The sequence below is a fragment of the Saccopteryx bilineata genome, chromosome 2 (assembly GCF_036850765.1).
Source record: "Saccopteryx bilineata isolate mSacBil1 chromosome 2, mSacBil1_pri_phased_curated, whole genome shotgun sequence".
NCBI lineage: Eukaryota > Metazoa > Chordata > Mammalia > Chiroptera > Emballonuridae > Saccopteryx > Saccopteryx bilineata.
The window spans coordinates 284,143,868-284,169,716 of NC_089491.1; the positions used below are offsets into that span (position 1 = coordinate 284,143,868).

Consider the following 25,849-nt stretch of genomic DNA (forward strand, 5'->3'; position numbering starts at 1 on the left):
AATAAAAACAGCATTCAAAAATACAAAAACTGCCTGACCAGGCAGTGGTGCAGTGGATAGAGCATCGGACTGGGATGCGGAAGACCCAGGTTCGAGACCCGAGGTCGCCAGCTTGAGCACGGGTTCATCTGGTTTGAGCAAAAAAAAAAAAAAAAAAAGTTCACCAGCTTGAGCCCAAGGTCGCTGGCTCAAGCAAGGGGTTACTCAGTATGCTGAAGGCCCGCAGTCAAGGCACATATGAGAAAGCAATCAATGAACAACTAAGGTGTTGCAACGCGCAACGAAAAACTAATGATTGATGCTTCTCATCTCTCCATTCCTGTCTGTCTGTCCCTATCTATCCCTCTCTCCCTCTCTCTGACTCTCTCTCTCTGTCTCTGTAAAGAAAAAAATACAATAACTAATTCATGTGATTATATAATGAACTTAATATGTTTAAGTTAATTTGTTTTCAATTTTTAAGGATTGCTTTGTTCATGTTTTGAATCTAATTTTGTTTCATAATTATATAAACCACTTATATGGTTCCAAACTATAAACAGGAAACATTCAGATAAGCCTTAACTTTCTCATTCCTGTACCCTTTACCCAGTTTCTTCCTATCCCTTATTAGTAACCACTTTTATTAGTTTTTGGTTGTCCTTCCGTTGTTTTTTTAAAAACGTAAGGAAACACACATATTCCCCATTCCTTCCATAAAAGACTGCATACTATACAATCTACCCACATTTTGCTCTTTCACATAATAGATCCTAGAGATCACCAGTATTATGTACCTTCCTCAAACCTTTTTAATAGTTGAATAGTACTAATTCACTGGGAGCTACATTGTAAGTTATTCAACCAATCCTTTCTGCTGGGCATTCACATTGTTGTTAGCCTTACTGTTGTAATAAATAGCCTTGTGCAGGCTTCGCTTTGTATTTTTGTCGATAGAATCCTAGAAGTGGGATTGGTGGTCAAAGGGTAAATCACACATAATTTCAATAGGCATTGCTAATTTAACCATAGAGGTTAACTTCTCCATAGAGGGTATACCATTTCTAACAATCTTTTAACTGGTTCCCTCTTCCACTCTTGTCCACCTACAACACATTCTATATCTTAGAAAATACAACGTGGGTCACATTACTCTCCTGCTTAAAACTTCAGTGGCTTCCCATTGCATTTAGAATAAAACTCAATCCCTTCACAGTACCTATAAAAACTTCAGACGAGCCCTGGCCAGTTGGCTCAGTGGTAGAGCATCGGCCTGGTGTGCAGGAGTCCCGGGTTCAATTCCCGGCCAGGGCACACAGGAGAAGTGCCCATCTGCTTCTCCACCTCTCCCCCTCTACCTCCTCTCTGTCTCTCTCTTCCACTCCTGCAGCCGAGGCTCCATTGGAGCAAAGTTGACCCGGGCGCTGAGGATGGCTCCATGGCCTCTGCCTCAGGTGCTAGAATGGCTCTGGTTGCAACAGAACAACGCCCCAGATGGGCAGAGCATCGCCCCCTGGTGGGCATGCCGGGTGGATCCTGGTCGGGCGCATGCGAGAGTCTGTCTGACTGCCTCCCCGTTTCCAACTTCAGAAAAATACAAAAAAAGAAAAAAACACACACACACACAAAAAAAACTTCAGATGATGTGAATCCCGCCTCTGTATCAGGATTAGGTTTGGTTATGAGCAAGGGACCCAGAACAATAGCTTAAATAAGATGGAAGTTTACTTCTCTGACACCTAAGTCTGGAGGAAGGCCACCCAAGGTGGATACTGTGGATAGGCTTCAAGAAGTCCTCAGGGCACACACTCCCTGCAGGCTACGACCCCCAATCATTAGGACCTGACCCTCAACTGTGACCTAAAAGAGCAGCTGGAGTATCAGTCATTATATGTGTCCAAGCAGCAAAGTTGAAAGCAAAGGGCAAGGGGTATATGCTTGCCGAGTTCTAAGGAAGGTTCCTGGAAGCTCTACCTAACACTTCCACTTACTGCCGTGAGTCAGAACTCAGATACCCATGAGAAAGATTGGAAACTGTCATTCTTTTTTTTTTAAACTCATTCTAGACAGCCACATGCCCAGCCACAAGCTGGGAGACACTGTGTAAGAAGTCCCAGCTGCACAGCCTCAGTTCTGTCTCACACCGCTCCACTCTTACCCGTGCTCCAGCCACGCAGCTCCCTGTGCTCCTCAAACAAGCCACACTAGCTGTTCCAAAGCCTTCACGCCTGCAGTGCCACCTGCCTAGCACAACCGCCCTCAGGTCTCCAGGCGGCTGCTCCCACTCATCACTCAGGACTCAGCCCTGCCCCTTCCCAGAGAGGCCTGATCCGACCAGTGCGTGTACAGCAGGCCTGGCCGAGTCACCTTCCTGTCGCACTGCCTTTCTCCACAACACTGATCTCCCTGGGGAATTACTTAATCCTTGCTTCCCTCCATTAGAGCATCATTTCCACAGGACAGGGGGCTTTTCTGCCTTCACTGCTCTATTCCTCTCACCCAGTACAATTCCAAATACACAGCAGGCGCTTAATATTAGTTCAATGAATGAATGTCTGTCCTGACCTCCACTCTTCCTAAAACTGTGAAATCATACCACACTCCAGAACCTAATCTTGTTTTTAGAATGATACCCTATTAAAGTTACTTTCTTCCAAACAAGAGTTTAAAAAATGTGGTTTTGGCTGACCTGTGGTGGCACAGTGGATAAAGCGTCGACCCGGAACATTGAGGTTGCCAGTTCGAAGCCCCAGCTCACCCCATCAGGGCACATACAGGAAGCAACTACTACGAGTTGATACTTCCTGCTCCTCCCTTCCCCCTTTCTCTCCTCTCTCTAAAATCAATAAATAAAATAAAATATTTTAAGAAACAAAAGCAAAAACATGGTTTCTACAGTAAAACAAAATCTTCCTATGCTGTTAGTAAAATGCAAAGATTTAAAATAACCTTTTAGACGAGTCTCTAAAGTTAGTAAATTTCCTAGTTTTCACCTGTAAATGGGAGAGTTGGTTAAAATTCATTCATTTCCTCTATAGATATTTACCAAGCACTGTGTTAGAGCAAAATTAGGGACATGGAATTAAACAAGAAAATCTCTAACCCTCATAAGAAGTCCCCAGGTGCCTTTCAAATGCACCATTTGTACGACTCTCTAGAACTGTTGGTTTGTAACCCCTGCGCTAGAGAAAAAGCCCATTATTTCCAATTCCTGAGACATTGAGGATCTGTCACCAAGACACTGATAAACACACTGCTTCATTTTAAAAGTATTTAATTCAACAATGCAATAGGAATGGAATAATATTAAAAACAGAAGCATACTAATGGCTTAAATAACTCTATATTCATCTTTAGTTTCCTCTGCAAAGGATGTTTTGATGGCCAGTTCTCCACATTAACCAGTACTAAGAAACTGTCTTTACAAGACAAAAATTCTCTCTAAAGGCAAGTCTAAAATGCTTACCAAGGACTAAAGGTTTTAGAGACCTAAATTAGAAATACTGAATATTGGCAATATCTCATTCAGAATCTAAAAATTTAACATAATAAACATTACATGTTTTTTTAGAAAATTGGCAAACAAATAATAACAACTCAGCATTTTCTGGAGATTGGCATCCCAGATCACCTTGACTGTCACGTGGGCACCAGGCTGTGGTTCATCTCCTACCCCTTCTAGTCTTCTAGATCCTTCTTGGCTTCCATCTGGGCACTTCCAAAGGCATTGTGACCAAACAGATGCAGAGATAGAAGGCCACTTCTCCTGCAGTCCCTTCTCAGCATAGCAATTAGGCAAATAACCCATGAGAAAAAAGTATATAATCTATAATTTATAGTCCCCACAATGGCTCACTCAATTTGAAAAATTGCCAGTTCTGTCAAATATGCCAACACTCCAATAAGGTATTTATGACACAGAATCTGAAAAGAAAAAAATTAAAGGACATTTAATATTAAAATAGAATTATGGTAACAATGCAGTTTGTATTTGATAAATATTCCAGGCATATTTTACATTCCATAGCTGCAAGCAAAGATATGAATATGAACCCAAACCACTGTTGCTCTAACTCAAATAAATTTTATCTAATGAAGACTGCTAACTTTAATAAATTTACAACTATATTCAATAGTGTTTAGCAGTAATTAGACTAGCATTCTTCTTTATCCTGGATTCCATGCTTGGGCTAACTACCCGCCTAAAGGAGGGGAGGAAAGAGCATCTATGAACCCTTTGAACTAATAAGCAAATTAAGTATCTACATTTTCTAGAAAGAGGTTCCACAGCTTCCTTCTTCTCAAAGGGATATACAATTCCAAAAGTGCCTTGTACAAACGAAGCAGATAGCAGAAACCTGGTTAATACATTAATTTTAAACCTTTGAGAGGCAGTAGTGTTGGGAGTTGATGCTTCCTGCCCCTCCCCCTTCTCTCTCTCTCTCTTTAAAAATGAATAAAATCTAAAAAGAAAAAGAATTTTTAGTAAATCTTCTGTAAAGCATAGAATAAAATCTCTCTACTATCTTGAATTGGCAGACATTCAATGTATTTCTTCCATGTGGAAAATACAATCACCATTCATTTTGAAAACTATGCAACAATAAGGAATAATTACTTAACTAACCTTTATTTTCCCATCAGTATGTGCTGAAGCTACAGATGTTGAAACACGAACCAATCTTGTGGCTGATAAATGGATTTTGAAATGCCTATAGAAATGTGAACAAAGGCAGCCCATGAATAAGTCAACTTCCTCCTGGGTCACTTCCCCAGATGCTTTATGGACACTGTCCCAGAAGGCTTTGGCATCCTCTGGATGTATGGCATAAGAAATATCCAGACTTTGAGGGCTACAGGGTACAGACCAGAGAAATTCGGTGGTAGCTGCATAGTGGTCCATTCTGCATGCAGTCCACATAGCTGCCATCCAGGAGAGATTGAACGCACTGATTGCTAAGCGACTGAAATAACAGTCAAAGGTTTTCTCAAACCAGCTTCCAACCATGGCTGTATTCGTCTCTGCTCCATTGGTGAGGAATAAGGGTAGACAGGTGAAATCTTCTGAAACGGACTCCAGGAGGCTGTCTCCAAATATGCAGCAGAACCAACCCGTCCACAACACTTTACCTTCTCCGTTCTCAGATGGCAACTGAGATTTTGACAGAATCTACAAAGAACAGGTTCATTAAGTGCAAAAGTACATTTACTCCTAAATTACATCATCTCAAATTAATTAGTACATTCAAAAATAAGATATGTGGTATTACTTACAAAAAACACAGACAGCCTGACCTGTGGTGGCGCAGTGGATAAAGCGTCGACCTGGAATGCTGAGGTCGCCGGTTCAAAACCCTGGACTTGCCTAGTCAAGGCACATATGGGAGTTGATGCTTCCTGCTCCTCCCTCCCCCTTCTCTCTCTCTCTCTCTCTCTCTCTCATTCTCTCTCCTTTCTAAAAATTAATAAAAGTAAAAAAAAAAACACAGAATAGCATACCTAATCATTATTAGAATTTATCCAATTCACTGACCTTTGTCCTAATATTCTTACACCAGAGACATGGTATATGTCAAGATCTTCATACAACCAAAATGCAAAATAAAGGATGTAAATATGGTACAGCCAGGTACAGTATCGTAAAAAATGTCTCAACTTTAGATGGGACAGTAAAAGGTCATGTGCAATGAGCTTGAACTCTCATATTGAGGAAGACCTCAGTATTTCCTAAGGCAGATCTTTCTATCAACTTCAAATGTTCTTCCATGTGAGGTTCTATAGTCCCGATGGCCCCACTGGTCCTGCTTTCTCCCTTATACGCATGAAGAACAAATCAAAGTCTAATGTCTCCTTTACAGGAAAAGCCCTTTAAATACTGATGATCCCTATCATATGTACTGCCAAGTTCAATATCTCCAGTATCTTTGACCATACCTCCTATGACATACATATAAGTCTCACATAATCCTGGTCACTCTTCTCTGCTGTATGAATTTCCATAGAAATTCTGCTCTATGGGTGAACATAAGTGAATACAATTTATTGGCCCTGGCCGGTTGGCTCAGCGGTAGAGCATCAGCCTAGTGTGCGGAGGACCCAGGTTCGATTCCCGGCCAGGGCACACAGGAGAAGCGCCCATTTGCTTCTCCACCCCTCCGCCACACCTTCCTCTCTGTCTCTCTCTTCCCCTCCCACAGCCAAGGCTCCATTGGAGCAAAGATGGCCCGGGCGCTGGGGGTGGCTCCTTGGCCTCTGCCCCAGGCGCTAGAGTGGCTCTGGTCGCAACATGGCGACGCCCAGGATGGGCAGAGCATCGCCCCCTGGTGGGCAGAGCGTCGCCCCATGGTGGGCGTGCCAGGTGGATCCCGGTCGGGCGCATGCGGGAGTCTGTCTGACTGTCTTTCCATGTTTCCAGCTTCAGAAAAATGCAAAAAAAAAAAAAAAGAAAAAGAAAAAAAAGTAAATACAACTTCTTCAAAAAGATCTGATTATAGTACTGTCATCATCTTTAATTAGATTATACTCCTGTTAATTTGTAAGATTGCAGCCGGTCTCTGGTTTTTAGTGACAGCCTTACATAAATTAGCCCTACATATTCAATTTTGCTGTTAATAGGTAACTTCCTTTCCCCCAACCTATATTAAGACAGTAAACACTAATAAAAATTTCAATCTCGCCCTGGCCAGTTGGCTCAGTGGTAGAGCATCGGCCTGGCCTGCAGGAGTCCCAGGTTCGATTCCCGGCCAGGGCACACAGGAGAAGCGCCCATCTGCTTCTCCACCCCTCCCCCTCTCCTTCCTCTCTGTCTCTCTCTTCCCCTCCTGCAGCCCAGGCTCCATTGGAGCAAAGATGGCCCAAGCGCTGAGGATGGCTCTGTGGCCTCTGCCTCAGGTGCTAGAATGGCTCTGGTTGCAACAGAGCGACGCCCCAGAGAGGCAGAGCATCGCCCCCTGGTGGGCGTGCCGGGTGGATCCCGGTCGCACGCATGTGGGGAGTCTGTCTGACTGCCGCCCCGTTTCCAGCTTCGGAAAAATGAAAAAAAAAAAAATTTTCAATCTCTTTCAATTTAGCCCATTGTGTCAATCCACTGAGATCTTTTATAATCTTGATTATATTTTCCAGCAAATTGACTTACCCTTTAAACTTGAAAGTTTGTAAATGACTTGATACAAAATGTGCCTTCCAGATATTCATAGATGTTTTAAAGTTGACCAGGATATCCCAATATTATATCCCTTTAGAAATGATCACTTAACAGTTACTTTTACCATAGTTCTCCTTCTTGTTCAAGAGATTATTAGAGTCTCAAATACCTGAAAGCCCAGATCTATTATGTCTATCACACTTTTAAAACTTAAAAGTCCTGCCTGACCAGGTGGTGGCACAGTGGAAAGAACATCAGACTGGGATGCGGAGGACCCAGATTTAAAATCCCGAAGTTGCCAGCTTGAGTGCGGGCTCATCTGGTTTGAGCAAGGCTCGCCATCTTGAGCCCAAGGTCGCTGGCTTGAGCAGTGGGTCACTCAGTCTGCTATAGCCCCCCAGTCAAGGCACATGTGAGAAAGCAATCAACAAACGACTAAGGTGCCTCAACGAAGAATTGATGCTTCTCATTTCTCCCTTCCTGTCTGTCTGTCCTTATCTGTCCCTCTCTCTGTCTCTATCACACACACACAAAAAGCCCAACAAAACCTTTAAAGTCCTATTACCCTCTCAAGAAATGAGATTTAACTTGAAAACTATTAGGGCACTACACCAGAGACTCAGGTCATTTCTCTTCCTCGCCAGAACACCTGCTTGCCTGAAGACAGGCAAAACCCACACCATTTAGCACAGACTAATTGTTGGTCCATTTTCCTGCCACAATAAAACTGTGCTTTAACTTGGGGGTGGCAAATTACCAACTTAAAAAAAAAAATCCCAGTCTCCTTTCCCACTGGGACTTACAGAGAAATTGCTGGGTCTCATTACATATTTACTCAGGGGAAGGCATCCTACTTGTCCTTCCCACCTTACTCCTACATCCTGCTGGGAAGTTGCATCTAATATTTAGAGCTCCAAGAGCCATTTGAGATTATAAGATGACCTTAAGGATAAGAGCCACACACAAAGGACAAAAGAGAAGAGAGAGAAGCCTAGGTTATCAATAATATAACAAAGCATATACCAGCTTGAACAGCTTACCTATGGACACCTCTCTTGTAAGACAAACAAACCTCTATCTTGGTTGTACTATTAAATGTACTATTATTTAAGTTTTCTGTTATACACGGCTGAACTTAATTCTAGGAATCTTGAGATCCTTGCCAGGGCCAGGACCTATACCACAGCTCTGCAAACATTTTCCGTGAAGCACCAGACAGTAAGTATTTCGGGCCACAGACAGTAAGTATTTGTGGGCCACAGCAAGTACTCAGAGCTGCTGTTACAACACAAAAAGCAGCCATACACAATTCAAAAACAAATGAAAGCAGCTCTGTTTCAATAAAATGTCACTTATAGAAATAAGCAGCAGGTCAGATTTGGCTGCAGGTTCGCTGACCCCTGATTTATACATAAACAAACAAAATAAGGACTGTTCAATTGTTTCAGAATTTGATTTATCAATGACTAAGGTGAGTTAACTCAGAAGTAACAAGCATGAATAAAATAAATTTCAGTTTGTTTGTTTTTTAATTCATTTTAGAGAGAAGAGAGAAGGAGAGAGAGAAGGGGGGGAGGAGCAGGAAGCATCAACTCTCATCTGTGCCTGGGCCTGGCAAGCCCGGGTTTCAAACCAGCGACCTCAGCATTCCAGGCCAATGCTTTATCCACTGTGCCAATACAGGCCAGGCTAAATCCAGTTTCTTAATGAATCAAAAGTTAGTCAATGAATCAAAAGTAATAGTGTATATTATTTTCATATAGAAAGAATATAAAATGCATATAGAAAGAATATAAAATGTTATATTTCTGAGAGTAACCTGACATGATATAACAATGTTACACTTTTAATTTTTTTGTTAAAATTCTACTTCTAGGAATTAAAAAAAATTATTTTTAAGATTTTATTTATTCATTTTAGAGAAGGGAGAGAGAGAAAGAGAGAAGGTGAGGAGTAGCAGGAAGCATCAACTCCCATATGTGCCTTGACCAGGCAAGCCCTGAGTTTCGAACTGGCGACCTCAGCATGCTAGGTCAACGTTTTATCCACTGAGCCACCACAGGTCAGGCCTACTTCTAGGAATTTAATCCTAGTAAAAACCCACAGAGCTATAAAATTCCTAATGATGAGTAATTATCTTCAACACTGATTAACACTAAAAATACCGTAATGCAAATAAGTATGTGCAACATGATCCCAGTTTTATTTTATTTTTCACTGTTCAAGCTGTATTTGTGTATTACTTGGTACGACACTTGGATAGTTGGCTGAGTTATTTATATGTAGAATTTTCTCTTTACATTATATGACAACGTACACTAATATGATACACAGAGTACACAAAATAACAGTTATACACAAGACATGCAGTATTGGCTTTTTATATGAGATCCCAAGATATAATTGATCAGAGAAAAAAAGGTTGGACTAGGCATGTTGGGTAAAGGAACCACAAGTTATAAACACACAGTGAAAATCCCCACAGATAGTCAAACAGATGTATCTATGTTCATGAGAGATACTGGTTTGTATTTTATTTATTTATTTATTTATTTATTTTTGAATTTTTCTGAAGTTGGAAACGGGGAGGCAGTCAGACAGACTCCCGCATGCGCCCAACTGGGATCCACACGGCATGCCCACCAGGGGGCGATGCTCTGCCCATCTGGGGCGTTGCTCTGTTGCAACCAGAGCCATTCTAGCACCTGAGACAGAGGCCATAGAGCCATCCTCAGCGCCCAGGCCAACTTTGCTCCAATGGAGCCTTGGCTGCAGGAGAGGAAGAGAGAGACAGAAAGGAAGGAGAGGGGGAGGGGTGGAGAAGCAGATGGGGTCTTCTCCTGTATGCCCTGGCCGGGAATCGATCCCGGGACTCCGGGCACGCCAGGCCGACGCTCTACCACTGAGCAAACCGGCCAGGGCCAACTATTGTAATTTTGACAATTATATTTTAAAAAAATAATAAAATAAAATAAAATAAAAATACCACAGTTTTTACACTGGTCGCATAATTTTATTTTGTGCATTTATCTGTCCCACCCTAAAGGCTGGTCCATGAAAATATTTTCTGGGCCCTGGCTGGTTGGCTCACTGGTAGAGCGTCAGCCTGGCGTGCAGAGGTTCCGGGTTTGATTCCCGGCCAGGGCACACAGGAGAGGCGCCCATCTGCTTCTCCACCCCTCCCCCTCTCCTTCCTCTTTGTCTCTCTCTTCCCCTCCCGCAGCCGAGGCTCCATTGGAGCAAAGATGGCCCGGGCGCTGAGGATGGCTCTGTGGCCTCTGTCTCAGGTGCTAGAATGGCTCTGGATGCGGCAAAGCAACGCCCCAGAGGGGCAGAGCATCGCTCCCTGGTGGGCATGCTAGGTGGATCCCGGTCGGGCGCATGCGGGAGTCTGTCTGACTGCCTCCCCGTTTCCAGCTTCGAAAAATGAAAAAAAATAAAAAATAAAAAATAAAATGAAAATGGTTTTTTGTTTGTTTGTTTGTTTGTTTTTACAGAGAGTGAGTCAGAAAGAGGGATAGACAGGGACAGACAGACAGGAATGGAGAGATGAGAAGCATCAATCATTAGTTTTTCATTGCACGTTGCAACACCTTAATTGTTCATTGATTGCTTTCTCATACGTGCCTTGACCACAGGCCTTCAGCAGACCAAGTAACCCCTTGCTCAAGCCAGCGAGCTTGGGCACAAGCTGGTGAGCTTTTTGCTCAAACCAGATGAGCCCTCGCTCAAGCTGGCGACCTCGGGGTCTCGAACCTGAGTTTTCCACATCCCAGTCTGATGTTCTATCCACTGCGCCACCACCCAGTCAGGCTAAAAGGTGATTTTTAGCTTTCTTTGTACTTTATGTATTTTCTAAGTTTTCTAAAATAAGCATGATAATACAGGGTGTGGCTGAAGTTGGTTTTAAGTTGTTTGTATTGAAAAAATACAATAATTAATAAATAATAATACAAGAATAAACTGTTTCACATACTCACAACTGTACACCTACTTTTGCCCCACTGTATTGTAATAGAAAAAACTTTTTAAGTTGACCTTATCTAATTACTTTAATTTGGCCAAATAAGACATAAAAGAGGTTATAAATCACAAGCCTAAGAATTTTAAATTATAACAGTAAAAATTACCAGTTTCCAAACCAAGACAAGGCAGATTCTTTTCCCTGAGGAAGCCAGTATTGTTTTCTATACCTGGACAAGAAATGCATCAGGGTCTCTTTGTGTCCCTTTCAGTCCCAGGAGAGCTGAGAAAATCACTTTAACATCCAAGTCTTCTCCCACTTCCACAGCAAGTCCCTTCTGCTTCTCAGAAGCAATGAAAGCACTCAGGAGTTTAGAATACTGTTTGAGATTAGTGTAGGAGAATTTATGCAGGGGGGTTACACTATACAGAGTCCACTGCTTATGCAGAAGGAATGCAACATTTTGAAGATCAACATTTTCCTAAAAAAAAAAAAGAAAAAAAAATCACAATCGAAGAAGTTTAAGAATTAGGAAACTTTAGTGAATAAAAATTTAATTATAGCATGTTAATTATTTAATACAAACCTATGACTGGGTACATGATCTTTGCACTCCAGACAAACTAGCAACTCCTTGACAGGATGATCAAAATTGACATCACCTATGTGGTACTAGATGTCATTCCCCAAGGACACAATAGCACCTATATAGTTTCCCAGCTAAGAATATACAACTTCAACTTAATCATGAGGAAACATAAAACAAATACAAAAGGAGGCATATCTGCTTTTTAAAAAGGGGAGAAGGCCCTGGCCGGTTGGCTCAGTGGTAAAGCGTCGGCCTAGTGTGCGGGGGACCCGGGTTCGATTCCTAGCCAGGGCTCATAGGAGGGGCGCCCATTTGCTTCTCCACCGCCCCCCTCCTTCCTCTCTGTCTCTCTCTTCCCTTCCCGCAGCCAAGGCTCCATTGGAGCAAAGATGGCCCTGGCGCTGGGGATAGCTCCTTGGCCTCTGCCCCAGGCACTAGAGTGGCTCTGGTCGCGGCGGAGCGACGCCCCGGAGGGGCAGAGCATCGCCCCCTGGTGGGCGGAGCGGTTGCCCCTGGTGGGCGTGCTGGGTGGATCCCAGTCGGGCGCATGCGGGAGTCTGTCTGACTGTCTCTCCCCGTTTCCAGCTTCAGAGAAATGCAAAAAGAAAATAAATAAATAAATAAATATAAAAAATAAAAAGGGGAGAAGAGGAAACTAGACTCTTAAAAAATGTCAATGTCACCTGACCAGGTGGTGGTGCAGTGAATAGAGCGTTGGACTGGGATGCAGAGGACCCAGGTTCGAGACCTCGAGGTTGCCAGCTTGAGCGAGGACTCATCTGGTTTGAGCAAAGCTCACCAGCTTGGACCCAAGGTCGCTGGCTCGAGCAAGGGGTTACTCAGTCTGCTGAAGGCCCACGGTCAAGGCACATATGAGAAAGCAATCAATGAACAACTAAGGTCTTGCAACAAAAACTGATGATTGATGCTTCTCATCTCTCTCCGTTCCTGTCTGTCTATCCTTATCTATCCCTCTCTCTGACTCTCTCTCTGTCCCTGTAAAAAAAAAAAAAAGTCAATGTCATAAAAAACAAAGAAATATTGTGGAAATGTTCCAGATTATAGGGGTTTAAAAGACATAACAAAGGAGGTACTAATAGTGTGAATAATTGTTTCTTTTGGCTGGTTCTCACTTATTTTATTACCTGCGGGGTTAAGAAAATACTCAAATTACAAAAATAGTAACAAAAATGGAAATGTTTTGTTCACATATATTCTCAATTACTGAGTAACGAAGGGAAGAAAAAGCATACCTGCAACTGTGAACACTGGGGAATCCTCCTTTGAGGTGACCTCGGGACAAATGAAGTCTGCTTCCTGACAGATTCTAACCGCTTCTGCAGAGGGGTGGCATCTGCAAAGTAATTGCTAAGCTTTGAGGTTGTACTTTGTCTGGAACTCGATTCTGGTGTCTCATAAGAATCCATGGTCTACAGGAAAAGAAATAGCACAATTCTAAACACTAAAAAGTTAATTCATGCTCACAGGTTCAATGATTCCTCTCCTCATTATAATAGAACTTTCTCTCCCTCCCTCTCCCTGCCCCCAGTTTTGATTTTCCAACCAAGTTTAGTATTTATCATTGGCTACAGGCTTTTATGAATATCTTACAGATAACACAGACACAGTACATTTAAAACTAAATTCAGAGGGAGCACCTCAGGCCTCCTCGGCCTGGGCCCTGTTGGTTGCTGGAAGGGACAGGGCTGGCGGGAAACCACAAAGGGGACACAGGCTGCTGAGCCTTATTGGACTTCAGCAAGAGTCATGCGATCTCGCTCCTGGTCTGCTGGTCCTGCCATGGCCGACCAGCCAGAAGCCGGGACCCAGGAATCTCAATGAACGTGTGCTCCGTCCCTGGACCCGCAGCTGAGGATACCCCCACCTGCACCCCCTCGGCTTTGCACCCGGCCCTGGTGGTTTCCTATGCAGGAGCTGAGAGACCCGTTGGTGTTCACCCTGGAGGCGTGGCTGGCTGACTCCATCTTCAGCCCTGACCGAGCCATGGTTCCGGACATAGAGTGGATGAACCAGGTCCTGCTGACGGTCGATATAATAAACTCTGGGAACTTAGTCGAAGTCACCCTCTTCGGACAGCCTCGTGTACAAAATTGGGTGAAGGGCGGGCTCCTGAGCCTGGCCGCACAGCACCGGGAACAATGTGCTCGAGATGAGAAAATGAAACAACTTGAGGAGTTCTTGAAGGCCCGTGCATCAGGTTTCCAGACTCTCCAGCCTCCTGTTGCATAAGTATTTTCAGGAGCATTATGAGAACAGACCTTTTTCTGCTACTAAAGTTCAAAAGAAGCAAGTATCCTTAAGTTTAAGCATTCTTACTTCCTTTTACTTGATGGATAGTGATTTGTTTTGATGTAAACGTGAGTACTGTTGTAGTAATTAATTTCCTTTTTCTTCAAAAAAATAAATTTTAAAAAATAAAACTAAATTCAACTCCTTCCCATCCTTCTCCTTCCAAAAGCTAACTGGTACATTTTCAAATTCCTGTTTATTTTCTAAGTGAATTTAAATTCCTTTAAGTAGTCTCCCACTTTCATTCTTTAACATGTAGTCCTTAAGCACATTCTGTTGAGTTTTTCATTCAATGGTCTGTCATCTATTCCCAAAGCTACTTCCAAAGCTAGGTTCTTAATGCCACAAATAAATGTTTTCTTCCATATCTAAGAATATACAACTTTTCTTCCATAACATTTCTTCCATATCATTCTTCAGCAGGCACTTTAGTATTAGACCCCCGTGCAAAAATCTTTACAGTGATGAGATGAATTCTACTCTTCTGTTCTGTACTTAAGATCTTTTATAATTCAGCTATCCTTATCCTCCTCCTTCCCCTACCGATACTCTTGCCTTCGTGTTTTTGCCTATGAACTGTAATTCTCTATCTAAAGTGTCCTTTTCCCATTCTGCCACGATTAAGACCATGCTTGAATCCGAACCAATTTCAAGTAGTTAAGGTTTTGTTAATCCTCCCCCCCACCCCAAAAAAAAAAAAAACCTATTATACACTTCTGCCTGTATCAGTGGCTCATTCCTGGGAGCAGTGTGTGTATGTGTATACACAATGAAATATCAGGGGTAAATATTTTTTAAAAGCTCCAAAGCCCTTTAGATGGGACTAACAAAACCCCTCAAGAATGTTCTATAAAATCAAAATCGTTGGAAACAGTATACCCGCCCACAGGGTACGCTACTCATTTTGGTCCATGTTCATACACCTCCTCATTCTCACACTGTGGTCTGGAGCTTAAGAGGGGCCAGACTCACTTCGCCTCCTGGAAAAAGCTTCTCTCCTCCCCACTCCCCATGGCAGCAGAACCCGGTAGAGGTGGCTGGGAAGCTGCAAACCCACAGCAGTGCCAACAGCCATAACTGGGAAGGCGGCTGGGGCTCGAGATCGCGAACTTGCCTCCTCTCCTTCACACGCCCCCCAGAGCCGGAAAAAGCCAAAAACACAGAGAGAAAAAGAGGGAGTTCTGGTAACTCGCAAAACCAGTCGTCTGCCACCAGCCACACTGCCCAACCACAGTCACGGTGCCCCACGGCGGAGGCCAGCCGGTCACAGCGCGGAGGAGCATCCTGCTCCACCACTATCCTAGAGGTCCCAGGAGTGCATGCAGGTCAGAGCACACAGGAACTTAGGCCACGGCACCACCTACTGAATGGTTGAGAGCCATTTCAGTCTGGAAGTGCTGTCGGCAAGTCAACAAACAAGCGCAGGCGAAGATGTGGAGAAAAGGGAACTCTCGTAAATTGTTGGTGGGAATGCAGACTGGTGCAGCCTCTATGCAAAACAGTATGGAGGTTCTTCCCCAAACTAAAAGCAGAGCTACCATACCACCGAGCAATCCCACGTCTGGGCATTCACCCAAAGAAAACAAAAACACTAACTCAAAAAGACATCTGCACCCTATGTGAACTGCCGCATTATTTACAATAAACAGCCAAGATATGGAAGCAAACTATGCTTTAATTACGGTAATAGACGAGTGGATAAAGTGGTACATACATACAAAGAACTACGACTCACAAGGAATAAACTTTGCCATTTGTGACAACATGGATGGACCTAAAGGGTATTAATTACGCTGAGTGAAATAAGTCAGAGAAAGACAAATACCATAAGATTTCATTTATATGTGGAATTCATCGCTTCTCGGCCTTTTGGCTAAGATCAAGTGTAGTATATGTGGAATTCAAACGAAGATAAAACAGAAACAGACTCACAGAACGAGATCAAACTGATGGCTGCCAGAGGGGAGGGATCCGGGAATTGATCAAAAAAAGGCGAAGGGATTCTAGTCAGTAATACAGGTGCACGGTGACCCGGAATTACTAGAATTAGCGGGGTGGTCCCATTGCCAAGTGTGCAACAGTAAGGTCCCTACGCGGCACATCTAAACTTAATATAACTGATATAATACTGCATACCAACTATACTTAAATAAAATAAGTAGATAAAATTTAAAACCCACGTAATAGATCATTACTCAGGATTTTCATAAAACTTTAAAGCCAATCTAAAATTAGCTAGCTCCTCCTGCACGTGTAGCTTGTGTTCAAGTCTGTGAAGGAAGGTCCCTGACTTCAGTCACTTTTCTACGTCGCCACCGGGGCTCGGTCGGACGCTGAGGACACGGGGTGACACACACTCCTGCAGCGACAAGGGCCACAGCACAGGGCGAGGGACCGGGTTCGCTGCCAGTCCTGGACCCACACAACGCAGCTTACCAGTCCAGGGCCGTGAGAACGCTGTCACCCATGCTGGCTTCACGGTTCATTCCTCGGAACTGGACCCAACACTCTGTCGAGGCTGAAACCCCCTGAAGTACAGAAGACGCCCAAATGGCAGCTAAGGGACATCTGGCCCTCCTCGACAAGCGGGTCCATCAGGGACCCAAGGGTGCGGGCTACGGATACCTCCGCTCCCTCAGACGCCAGGGGAGTCCTGCGACTGCGCCCCTAGGGACATTTCCGCGACTCGGCCACCCAGCTCTGCGACCCTCGCTCCTGTCAAGTCGGCCTCTCACCGCGCAGGGGAAGGGCAAGGGACAAGTGTGTCCCACCTCGCACTCTCCCCTTGCGCCCTTCGGCTGCTCAGTCCGGCTGCGAGAACAAGCCGTCGAAGCGGTCGCACTGTTCTCCAACCGCCGCCTTAGTTTAAAATCATTTCCCGAGCCGCTCTGCGCCGACGCCGGAAGTTTCCTTGAAATCTCCCGGGCGCAGGTTTCAAGTTAGTGAAGCGACTATGGTCGCCATTTTTACTGAAGGCACGTCTCGAGCGACCTGATTATCAGCCTTCATTTCTCAAGCGCTTGGCGGTTGCTCTACAGCTACCGGGGTGAAGCTCTCCTCCCAACTTCCGGCCGCACTAAGCATGGCGGCGACGCCTCCGCTCTGATTGGCTGGTTGTCTTCATCGTGATCTAGGACATCTGCGGGGGTTTGAGGAGCGCTTGGTTCCCCGCGGCGATCTGCGGTTGGGTTGAGTCTGTCGGACGTTTTGGATTTGCCCTCTCCCTAACTTTGAAGATCCGAAGTCGGCGCCAGGAGCTTTGAAACGCAAGGCTGAGTTCCCCGTTTTTGGTTTTGCCGCGGAATCTTAGGGGAAGCGTGGAAGGAAGGGAACGGCGTGCGCGAGACCCGGCCCTTTGCGGCTCTGTATTGCCGTGGGGTCCCACCTTGCGCTGCTCTGTGGACGTGTTCTCGCACATCTGGCCGCAGCTGTGTGTTTTAATAGAAGTGGAAATTGATGCGTGGAGAGGGGTGAAGTTCTTGCTTCTACGCGCTTCCCCAGGGCCCCAAAGACCTTGCAGCTAAATCTATTTTCTATACACGTGTCCTTGGATGTTCAGCGGAGAAGGGCTTAACTATTGGAGCAGAGAGTGGGAACGCCGAAGGGATTCATGTTTGTTTCCAAAAATGATGGCTGAACAACGTCCAACGACGGGCATTGTGTGATTAGTGAGCGTCTCGTCCTCCTGCGTCTCCAACATGTTCTCCAGTTGGTTAACTCAGCTGAACAGGGGGTTAGCCACACCTATCGGAAGGGTCGCCCCTCTGATCTGGGGCTCTCTCTCCAGAAGCCTGATGCTCAGTTCACAGCGGAGAGTTCCAGGTGAAAGCAGTAACGAGCTCTTGTCCTCTTAACTCCTGTTCTCTGTTACTCCCCAGTCTCAACTGGATGGATGGCCTCACCCTCTTCATTTCATATAATGTAGGGTTTTTTACCCCCTGGAGTTTAAAAAGACCAGAAAAATAGCCGCATGGATGGTCTATTCCGCTTTTAGTTGTTGCCAGTAATAAGTCTAAAAAATTATTTCACACTTGAGAATATTTTGAGTAGTGTTTTCTAAGTGTACAATAGTGACTTTCACTCTCGTTTCATACTAAAGCTAGTCACTTCATTACACTTCTGTGATTCCTAATATCCTAATTGATTTGGTGTCCCAGTAGAGCCCAAGCTCTACATGGATCAGGCTTCCCTGATCTGACTTCCCCGTGCAGTGGAACACTCCTGCTTATCATCAGGGCTGGCAGCCTCTTCGAGACTACTCTTGAGGCAGCTATGAGGATTCTACTTATTAGTGCCACCAGTTGCCATCGGAGGAAAGACTCAACCGACATACAAGTTAGTCGCAAGAATGACGCAGGCAGTTTATTACTCACAAATTCTTTTAGCATGCCTGGTTACAGCTTAAGGGGGCCCTGTCAGCGTGCTCCTCTCTGCTGTCTTTGGTCAGAGCTGTGTGGAGACAGTCCATGTTCATGTTGGAGTCTGGGCGACTACCGCAGCAGGGGGCCCATTAGATTTAGTACCTTATCTGGCCAATGCCGTCTAACACGTGTTAATTTACAAGATTATCATCTCAAACCACCTTTTTGGGAGCTCCTCATAGGGAGCACTTTTATGTTAATTTGCTGAAATGTTACATTAAGGTACTTTTAAGATGTTCCTAGGAGAGCCTCCTGTCTATGTCAACCCACAGAGTTATGACATCAAGCCACTTCTTATCTATATTAACTTCACACACTAAGTGAGCCATGCGCTAAATCAGAGTTTATTGTATTTGTACACACTATATTCATTCCTATCCAGATGGCATAACTTTATTTTAACTTCCTTAATTGTTTTTAATATTATATCCTAATTATTTTTACATATCATTCATGTTTTTCTGTATTTCTATATATTTAATTACTACAACCTTATATTACTGCAACATTTGGGAAAGATGTGCACAGTTAAAAATGGGGTGATTTTAGGTCAGTGCAAATGTGAGATAATCAAAAAATTTAGATTTTAGATTTCTTAACATAAGGCAAAAATTTACATTAAGACAGTTACTCAGTTGGCTTTTGACACATTTGCAGGTAAATTTAATGATTGAATCAAATGACACACTTAGATTTACTTTATAAATTTTACTCGTTGACATGAAATATCTATGATGATGTGATTTGAGAGTCTTTATTTTTAAGCAGTTTGGAAATAACATATATCATATATAATTTGTTATTGATTGATTTTAGAGAGAGGAATATCGATTTGTTATTCCACTTATTTATGCATTTGTTTGTTGATTCTTGTATGAGCTCTGACCCAGATCAAACCCGCAGCCTTAATGTATGGGGATGATGCTCTGACCAACTGAACTACCCAGCCTGAACAGAAATGATGTTTTTAATCTTGCTGTTTTCTTACTTTTTAAAAAGAACTCAGTAGCTTTGTTGCCCGGACCAACACGTGTGGAGAGTTGCGTTCTTCTCACTTAGGCCAAGAAGTCACCTTGTGTGGATGGATTCAGTACCGAAGGTAAATTGAGGCCAACAATTTAGGAATGCATGGTGTTATTTTTCCAAGGCAATGCCAAACCTTTATTAATTTTCAACTGGTCCGAAGAATAAAAGCTTTGCAACTCCTGCAAGAATTCATTGAATTTTCAGTTTTCTTTTGAAAGACCCAAATAGTGTCTCACTGAGTAAGTACCAGTAACATCTGTTGAAAGGTATAATAATGAAATATGATCCACCAGTGGACTGAAATGTCATTTGGCTTACAAAGGTTGAAGAGTCCTGAGAAGGAGAAAATTTTGAGATGTTCTAAATTATATCAGGCTGGAAGGAGACAGAGGGGTTCACTGGTTAACAGCTATATTGCAAAACCAACAGAACTGCTCTCAGTCCTTAGTGTACGTTGGATTCTAATTGACATCCAAATGGCTGTTTCAGAGATTATCTACAAAGAGTGAATAGCCAGGCCTGTACAATTCCAGGAGCCTGTTTTCTGTTCACACGTGAGCTTTACGGATTCTGCTGCTGTGCCTAGCCCACGAGGAGCCCGCTTCCCCTCCTCCCACCCCCTATGTATATAGCTAATGTCAATTCTTTCCAAACGGCCTACGCTTTTCTCCTCCTACATCTTGTATAAAAATCGTTTGAAAACCCCCAGGGTGATGGACATGTTGTCTTTTCTATCTAATCTTGCTGCCAGTAAAACTCCATGCCCCCAGGACCACTCTTCTTTTGCTAGCAACGGGCTGCCTAATAAACCCTTTCTTTTAAAAAGACTTTCAGCCATGGAAGTTAAATTTTTTGTTTAACAGTTCATATGGCCAGTAATTGGGAATGGGGCAGCTGGTAAACTTCAGGAGCGTGAAAAGGCTTATTTTATTCTAAATTTAGGTAGAGTGTTCCTTAAGAATAGAGCCCATTGCCCTGGCCGGTTGGCTCAGCGGTAGAGCGTCGGCCTAGCGTGCGGAGGACCTGGGTTCGATTCCGGCCAGGGCACACAGGAGAAGCGCCCATTTGCTTCTCCACCCCTCCGCCGCGCTTTCCCTCTCTCTCTCTTCCCCTCCCGCAGCCAAGGCTCCGTTGGAGCAAAGATGGCCCGGGCGCTGGGGATGGCTCTGTGGCCTCTGCCCCAGGCGCTAGAGTGGCTCTGGTCGCAACATGGCGACGCCCAGGATGGGCAGAGCATCGCCCCCTGGTGGGCAGAGCGTCGCCCCTGGTGGGCAGAGCGTCGCCCCTGGTGGGCGTGCCGGGTGGATCCCGGTCGGGCGCATGCGGGAGTCTGTCTGGCTGTCTCTCCCTGTTTCCAGCTTCAGAAAAATGAAAAAAAAAAAAAAAGAATAGAGCCCATTTGTTGTTGCTTATCTCTGTATTCCTGAACATTTCTGAATAGTACAATAATTCACCATGAAGAGATCCAAAATACAAGTTGTGCGACCTTTCTAAAGAATATGTTGCAGGGCCCTGGCTGGTTGGCTCAGTGGTAGAGCGTCGGCCTGGCGTGCAGGAGTCCCGGCTTTGATTCCCGGCCAGGGCACACAGGAGAAGCCCCCATCTGCTTCTCCATCCCTCCCCCTCTCCTTCCTCTCTGTCTCTCTCTTCCCCTCCTACAGCCGAGGCTCCATTGGAGCAAAGATGGCCCAGGCACTGGGGATGGCTCCGTGGCCTCTGCCTCAGGCGCTAGAGTGGCTCTGGTTGCAGAGGGGCAGCCCCCCAGATGGGCAGAGCATCGCCCCCTGGTGGGCATGCCGGTTGGGCGCATGCAGAAGTCTGACTGCCTCACCGTTTCCAACTTCAGAAAAATGAAAAAAAAATAAAAAAAGAATATGTTGCAGATGGATGGACATTTGACCCATAAATTTGTTGATTTTATCTTCAACTAAAAATTGGAAGAGGCTTTCTGAGTCTACTCTTGGTATTAAGGACAGTATGAGAAATGTAGGTTGAATGCTAAAATGTTGGGATTTGGGGGATATTTTGATGGTTTAGTGAGGTATTAAATTAGTAATGGACCTCTTCTAGGAAATTTCAGATTGTATTAGACTATATTTTTTCTTAGGAAAAGATTTATTGTTTTACTTCAAAAATGTCCAGTCAGGTGCTTTAATATCATAAAATATTATCTTGGGTTTTAATATGTGGGAATTTTCCAGATATAATAAAATTTTTCTATAAGGTCTTAAGCCAGTGAAAATTTTAATTTTTTTTATTTTAAGATTTTACTTATTAGAGGGGGAAGAGAGAGAGAGAGAGAGAAAGGCAGGTGAGAGGAAAGGGAAGCATGAACCCATAGTAGTTGCTTCATGTAAGTGCCTTGACCTTGGGATAAGCCCAGGGTTTCGAACCAGCACCCTTAGCATTCCAGGACAACACTTTATCCACTGCGCCACCACAGATCAGGCAAAAAATTTTTTTTAATTTTAAAAGCTTTCTTTTCATTAATAAGCCATATGGATAACATTAGTAAACTAACTATATTGCCAATAAAAATTGAAATTTAAAATGAAAAATGTCTTGTTTTCATTAATAAGCTATGTAAAAAATATGACTATAGCTAATGAAAGCACATATTGTTTATTATAATGTGAGAAATTGTATGGGTCTTTGTTGGTTTAATTTGTTTTGTCTGCTTAGATCTTGGGCTCAGAGATTGTATCAGATTGTATCCTAACATGTTCATTTTCTTCATTAATCAGGCAAAACATCTTCCTGGTCCTAAGAGATTTCCAGGGGCTTGTTCAAGTTCTCATTCCCCAGGATGAGGTAATAAAAGGTTGCATACTGTTACTCTTTGATACTGTGGTTAGGGTAATCTAAGTATGTTTGAGGTTTTAAATCCAGATGTTAAAGAAAACTAAGCAAACATACCTATATAGATATAAATGAGACATTTGTTAAGGAGCACATCAAAAACAAAGGGCTGATTTCTCTAATACCTAAAAGTCTACTACAAATTTTTAAAAAAAACATGACCCAGTAAAAATATGAACCCAGGATATGAACTAAAATTTACTGAACAGAAAATATAAATGGCTTATAGGTCTGTGAAAATATACCCAACCTCACTCATAGGTAGAAAAATGTGCATTATAAGTACACAGAATTGTTATTTTGACCCGCTGGATTGACAGCACACTGGTGAGGAAAACAGGTGTGTGTAGATTCCCAGAGGGAGTCCACGTGGTGCTAGTCCTGTAGAAGGCGGTGTGGCAGTATCAGAACTGCAAAGGCACGTATCCTTCCACCACTCCTTCCACCTCTAGTCAGTTATCTTACAAGCATCTTATACCTAGACTTACACAGATGCAAAATGACATAAATACAAGGATTTTACTTCCAGGATTTTTTTTTTTTAAATTTTGAGTAGTTTTATTGATTAAGCCGGCGGCATACACGGGGGATTCTTCAGACCCAAATCATGCAGCCCCAAGTATATTTATTTCAGAGACGGGCTATATACCCTTTGATTACACATAGGGTTAGGGGGGGCATGACAGCATGACATAATCATTCACAAGATTAACAATTGAACAAGATTGACATTTGACAAGATTTACATTACATTAACAAGATTAACATTTGTCTAGGAGATTTACAGAAAAGGTTAAAACTTTCAAGGTAATACAATCAAAGACATTCACAAATCCTTTCAGTATCTATCTCTCCTATGCCTAGAGGTACACGTTAATCTCAGATTCCAGGAAGGGGGGGAGAGCTAAGATCAATGTAGGGTGGTATGTAAATTTTGTCTCATTGAAAGCAAAAGGAAGTTTTCAGATAACCTTAATCCTTTCAGAGAATTTAAAACCAAATGACCCTAGTCATCCTTGTAAGTCAGGAGATTTTTATATCCTTCTCCCTCCATTTTCCAAAGAAAGGACTGGACAGAAAACCTGACTTTTCCTCTTTAAAATGGCGTTGCCAATACTAAGTTTTCCAGTTCTCTGGCACCTTACCACATTCCCCATTGGTTTTATATCCTAAGTCAAATCTTTGACTTAATTTATTGAAAAGCATGAGGTTGTTGTATAGGGATATTAACTTATAATGCTGTAAAGTAACTCAATCCACAATTCTGCAGGTGTTCGTAGAGGCACGTAGTCCAAATAAGTTTTTGAAAAGTTTTATTAAAGGAGGAAATTTATTAAATATGCTGGCTCCAGGATTATTTTTAATAGAAAAAAAATTGGGAACAACCTAGATCAGGAGTCAGGAAACTTTTTGGCTGAGAGAGCCACGAACGCCACATATTTTAAAATGTAATTCCGTGAGAGCCATACAACAACCCGTGTATGTTATGCATTATCCAATAAAAATTTGGTGTTGTCCTGGAGGACAGCTGTGATTGGCTCCAGCCACCCGCAACTATGAACATGAGCGGTAAGAAATGAATGGATTGAAGCCTGACCTGTGGTGGCGCAGTGTACAAAGCGTCGACCTGGAAATGCTGAGGTTGCCGGTTCGAAACCCTGGGCTTGCCTGGTCAAGGCACATATGAGGGCTGATGCTTCCAGCTCCTCCCCCCTGTCTCTCTCTCCTCTCTCTGTCTCTCTCTCTCTCTCCCTCTCTCTCTCCTCTCTAAAATGAATAAATAAAATAAAATAAAAAAAATAAAATAAAAAAAGAAATGAATGGATTGTTGTTGGGCAGATAAAATGTATTATGCTCACTTTGTTAAAGATGACGCTGCCCACGTGGAGGTCGTTGCCCAGGTGATATTAATGTGTGTCTCTGTGGGCAGGCAGGATCATTGTAGCCTGGGGCTTGGTTTTAGGACTAAGCCTTTCCCACCCTTTTTGATGTGGGATGGTACAATCCTATCTTGCCTCAGAGAAGTGACTTTGTATTAGAGACTTCCCTGTTTTGTATATTGGATTAAAGGTTTGGAGTTGGGCAGATAAAATGTATTATGCTCACTTTGTTAAAGATAACACAAGGAAGCTGTCGCCCAGGTGATATTAATGTGTGTTGGGGTGGGCTAAAGGCAGGCGGAATCCTTGTAGCCTGGGGCTTGGTTTTGGGATTAAGCCTTTCCTACCCTTTTTGATGTGGGGTGGTGCAATCCAATCATGCCTCAGAAGGTGACTTTGGGTTGGAGACTTCCCTACTTTGTATATTGGATTAGAGGTTGTGAAGTTACAGTATAAAGTGGGGGCAAAACGGGATTTTGCGCTCTTGGTTCCTGAGATTATCATTAGAAGGGAGAGCAGAGGAGAGCAGAAAAAGGTCACGTGGAGGAAGCCAGGAGAAGCAGCCAAGATGGTGGAGTGCTGAGTGAGATGCCAGTTTGTGTAGAGTTTGTATCTGGGATAAGGAAGGAGATGGGGAACAGAGGTGAATAAGTCTGGTGAGCTAGAAACCTTTGATTCTAGGAAACTCGGATAAGTCAGTGGCTTTGTGAGCACTGAATGTGACTGGGTTTTGGAGCCCAGTGTGTATTTTTACTTGCCTGCCGGGTGCAAGCTAGAATTAAAGACTATGGCCCATCAGTTTTTGGCTCCGTTGTTTCTTTACCGACTGTCCGAATCCAATGCGAACCTGCATGGGTCTGGCTGCTATGATGGTAGCCCTGGCCTTAGATACTGGCTTTACATTTGGCTTTCTACACTAAAATGGGGACAGAACGAGAGCTTGCTCTCTTGGTTCCTGGGATGATTAGCATGAGAGAGCAGAGGGAGCAGAGCAGAAAGAGGCTATGTGGCCAGGAGAAGCAGCCAAGATGGCAGAATGCTGAGTGAGATGCCAATTTGTGCAGAGTTTGTATCTGGGATAAGGAAGGAGATGGGGAACTGAGGAGAATAAGGCTGGTGAGCTACAAACCTTTGATTCTAGGAAACTCGGATAAGTCAGTGGCTTTGTGAGCACTGAATGTGAGTGGGTTTTGGAGCTCAGTGTATGTTTTTACTTGCCCTCCAGGTGCAAGCTAGAATTAAAAATGATGGCCCACCAGTTTGTGGCTCCGTCGTTTCTTTACCGACTGTCCGAATCCAATGCGAACCTGTATGAGCCAGGCTGCTGTGATAGTGGCCCTGACTTCTGGCTTTACAATTGTAATACATGAGAATGTTTTATATTTTTAACATTTTTTTTTTTTCATTTTTCTGAAGCTGGAATCGGAGGAGGCAGTCAGACAGACTCCCGCATGCGCCCGACTGGGGTCCACCCGGCATGCCCACCAGGGGGCGATGCTCTGCCCATCTTGGGGCATCGCTCTGCCGCAATCAGAGCCATTCTAGCACCTGAGGCAGAGGCCACAGAGCCATCCTCAGCGCCCGGGCCATCTTTGTTCTAATGGAGCCTCGGCTGCCGGAGGGGAAGAGAGAGACAGAGAGGAAGGAGAGGGGGAGGGGTGGAGAAGCAGATGGGCA

At 43.8% G+C, this 25,849-nt stretch overlaps 3 protein-coding genes and 1 pseudogene across 8 annotated transcripts in view; 3 read left to right on the forward strand and 1 right to left on the reverse strand.

Moving 5' to 3' along the window:
- Nucleotides 1-277: 277 nt before the first annotated feature.
- Nucleotides 278-16,851, reverse strand: CENPL (centromere protein L). 3 transcript variants are annotated; one of them, XM_066261184.1, is made up of 6 exons: nt 16,423-16,839; nt 12,930-13,106; nt 11,317-11,568; nt 4,848-5,149; nt 4,607-4,691; nt 278-3,903 (listed from the first exon to the last, which is right to left on the reverse strand). In XM_066261184.1, exons 2-6 carry the CDS (start codon nt 13,101-13,103, stop codon nt 3,832-3,834), a joined length of 885 nt encoding a protein of 294 aa, XP_066117281.1. In that variant the 5' UTR covers nt 13,104-13,106; nt 16,423-16,839; the 3' UTR covers nt 278-3,831. The 3 variants fall into 3 exon arrangements, with proteins under 3 accessions (XP_066117281.1, XP_066117280.1, XP_066117279.1); XM_066261183.1 differs by having other exon boundaries at nt 4,607-5,149; nt 16,758-16,851; XM_066261182.1 differs by having other exon boundaries at nt 4,607-5,149.
- Nucleotides 13,603-13,926, forward strand: LOC136322527 (oocyte-expressed protein homolog). The gene has a single exon (XM_066254489.1). It carries the CDS (start codon nt 13,603-13,605, stop codon nt 13,924-13,926), a length of 324 nt encoding a protein of 107 aa, XP_066110586.1.
- LOC136327722 (U2 spliceosomal RNA) lies at nt 15,840-15,919 on the forward strand (annotated as a pseudogene).
- A 282-nt stretch (nt 16,852-17,133) lies between the features above and the next one.
- DARS2 (aspartyl-tRNA synthetase 2, mitochondrial) overlaps nt 17,134-25,849 on the forward strand; it is a 36,662-nt gene continuing 27,946 nt past the window's right edge. For all 4 annotated transcript variants that reach the window (XM_066261185.1, XM_066261186.1, XM_066261187.1 and 1 more), the window contains exons 1-3: nt 17,134-17,808; nt 19,407-19,506; nt 22,178-22,244. In XM_066261185.1, the coding sequence (XP_066117282.1) occupies nt 17,685-17,808; nt 19,407-19,506; nt 22,178-22,244 (291 nt within the window). In that variant the 5' untranslated portion in view covers nt 17,134-17,684. The remainder of the gene's footprint in view (nt 17,809-19,406; nt 19,507-22,177; nt 22,245-25,849) is intronic.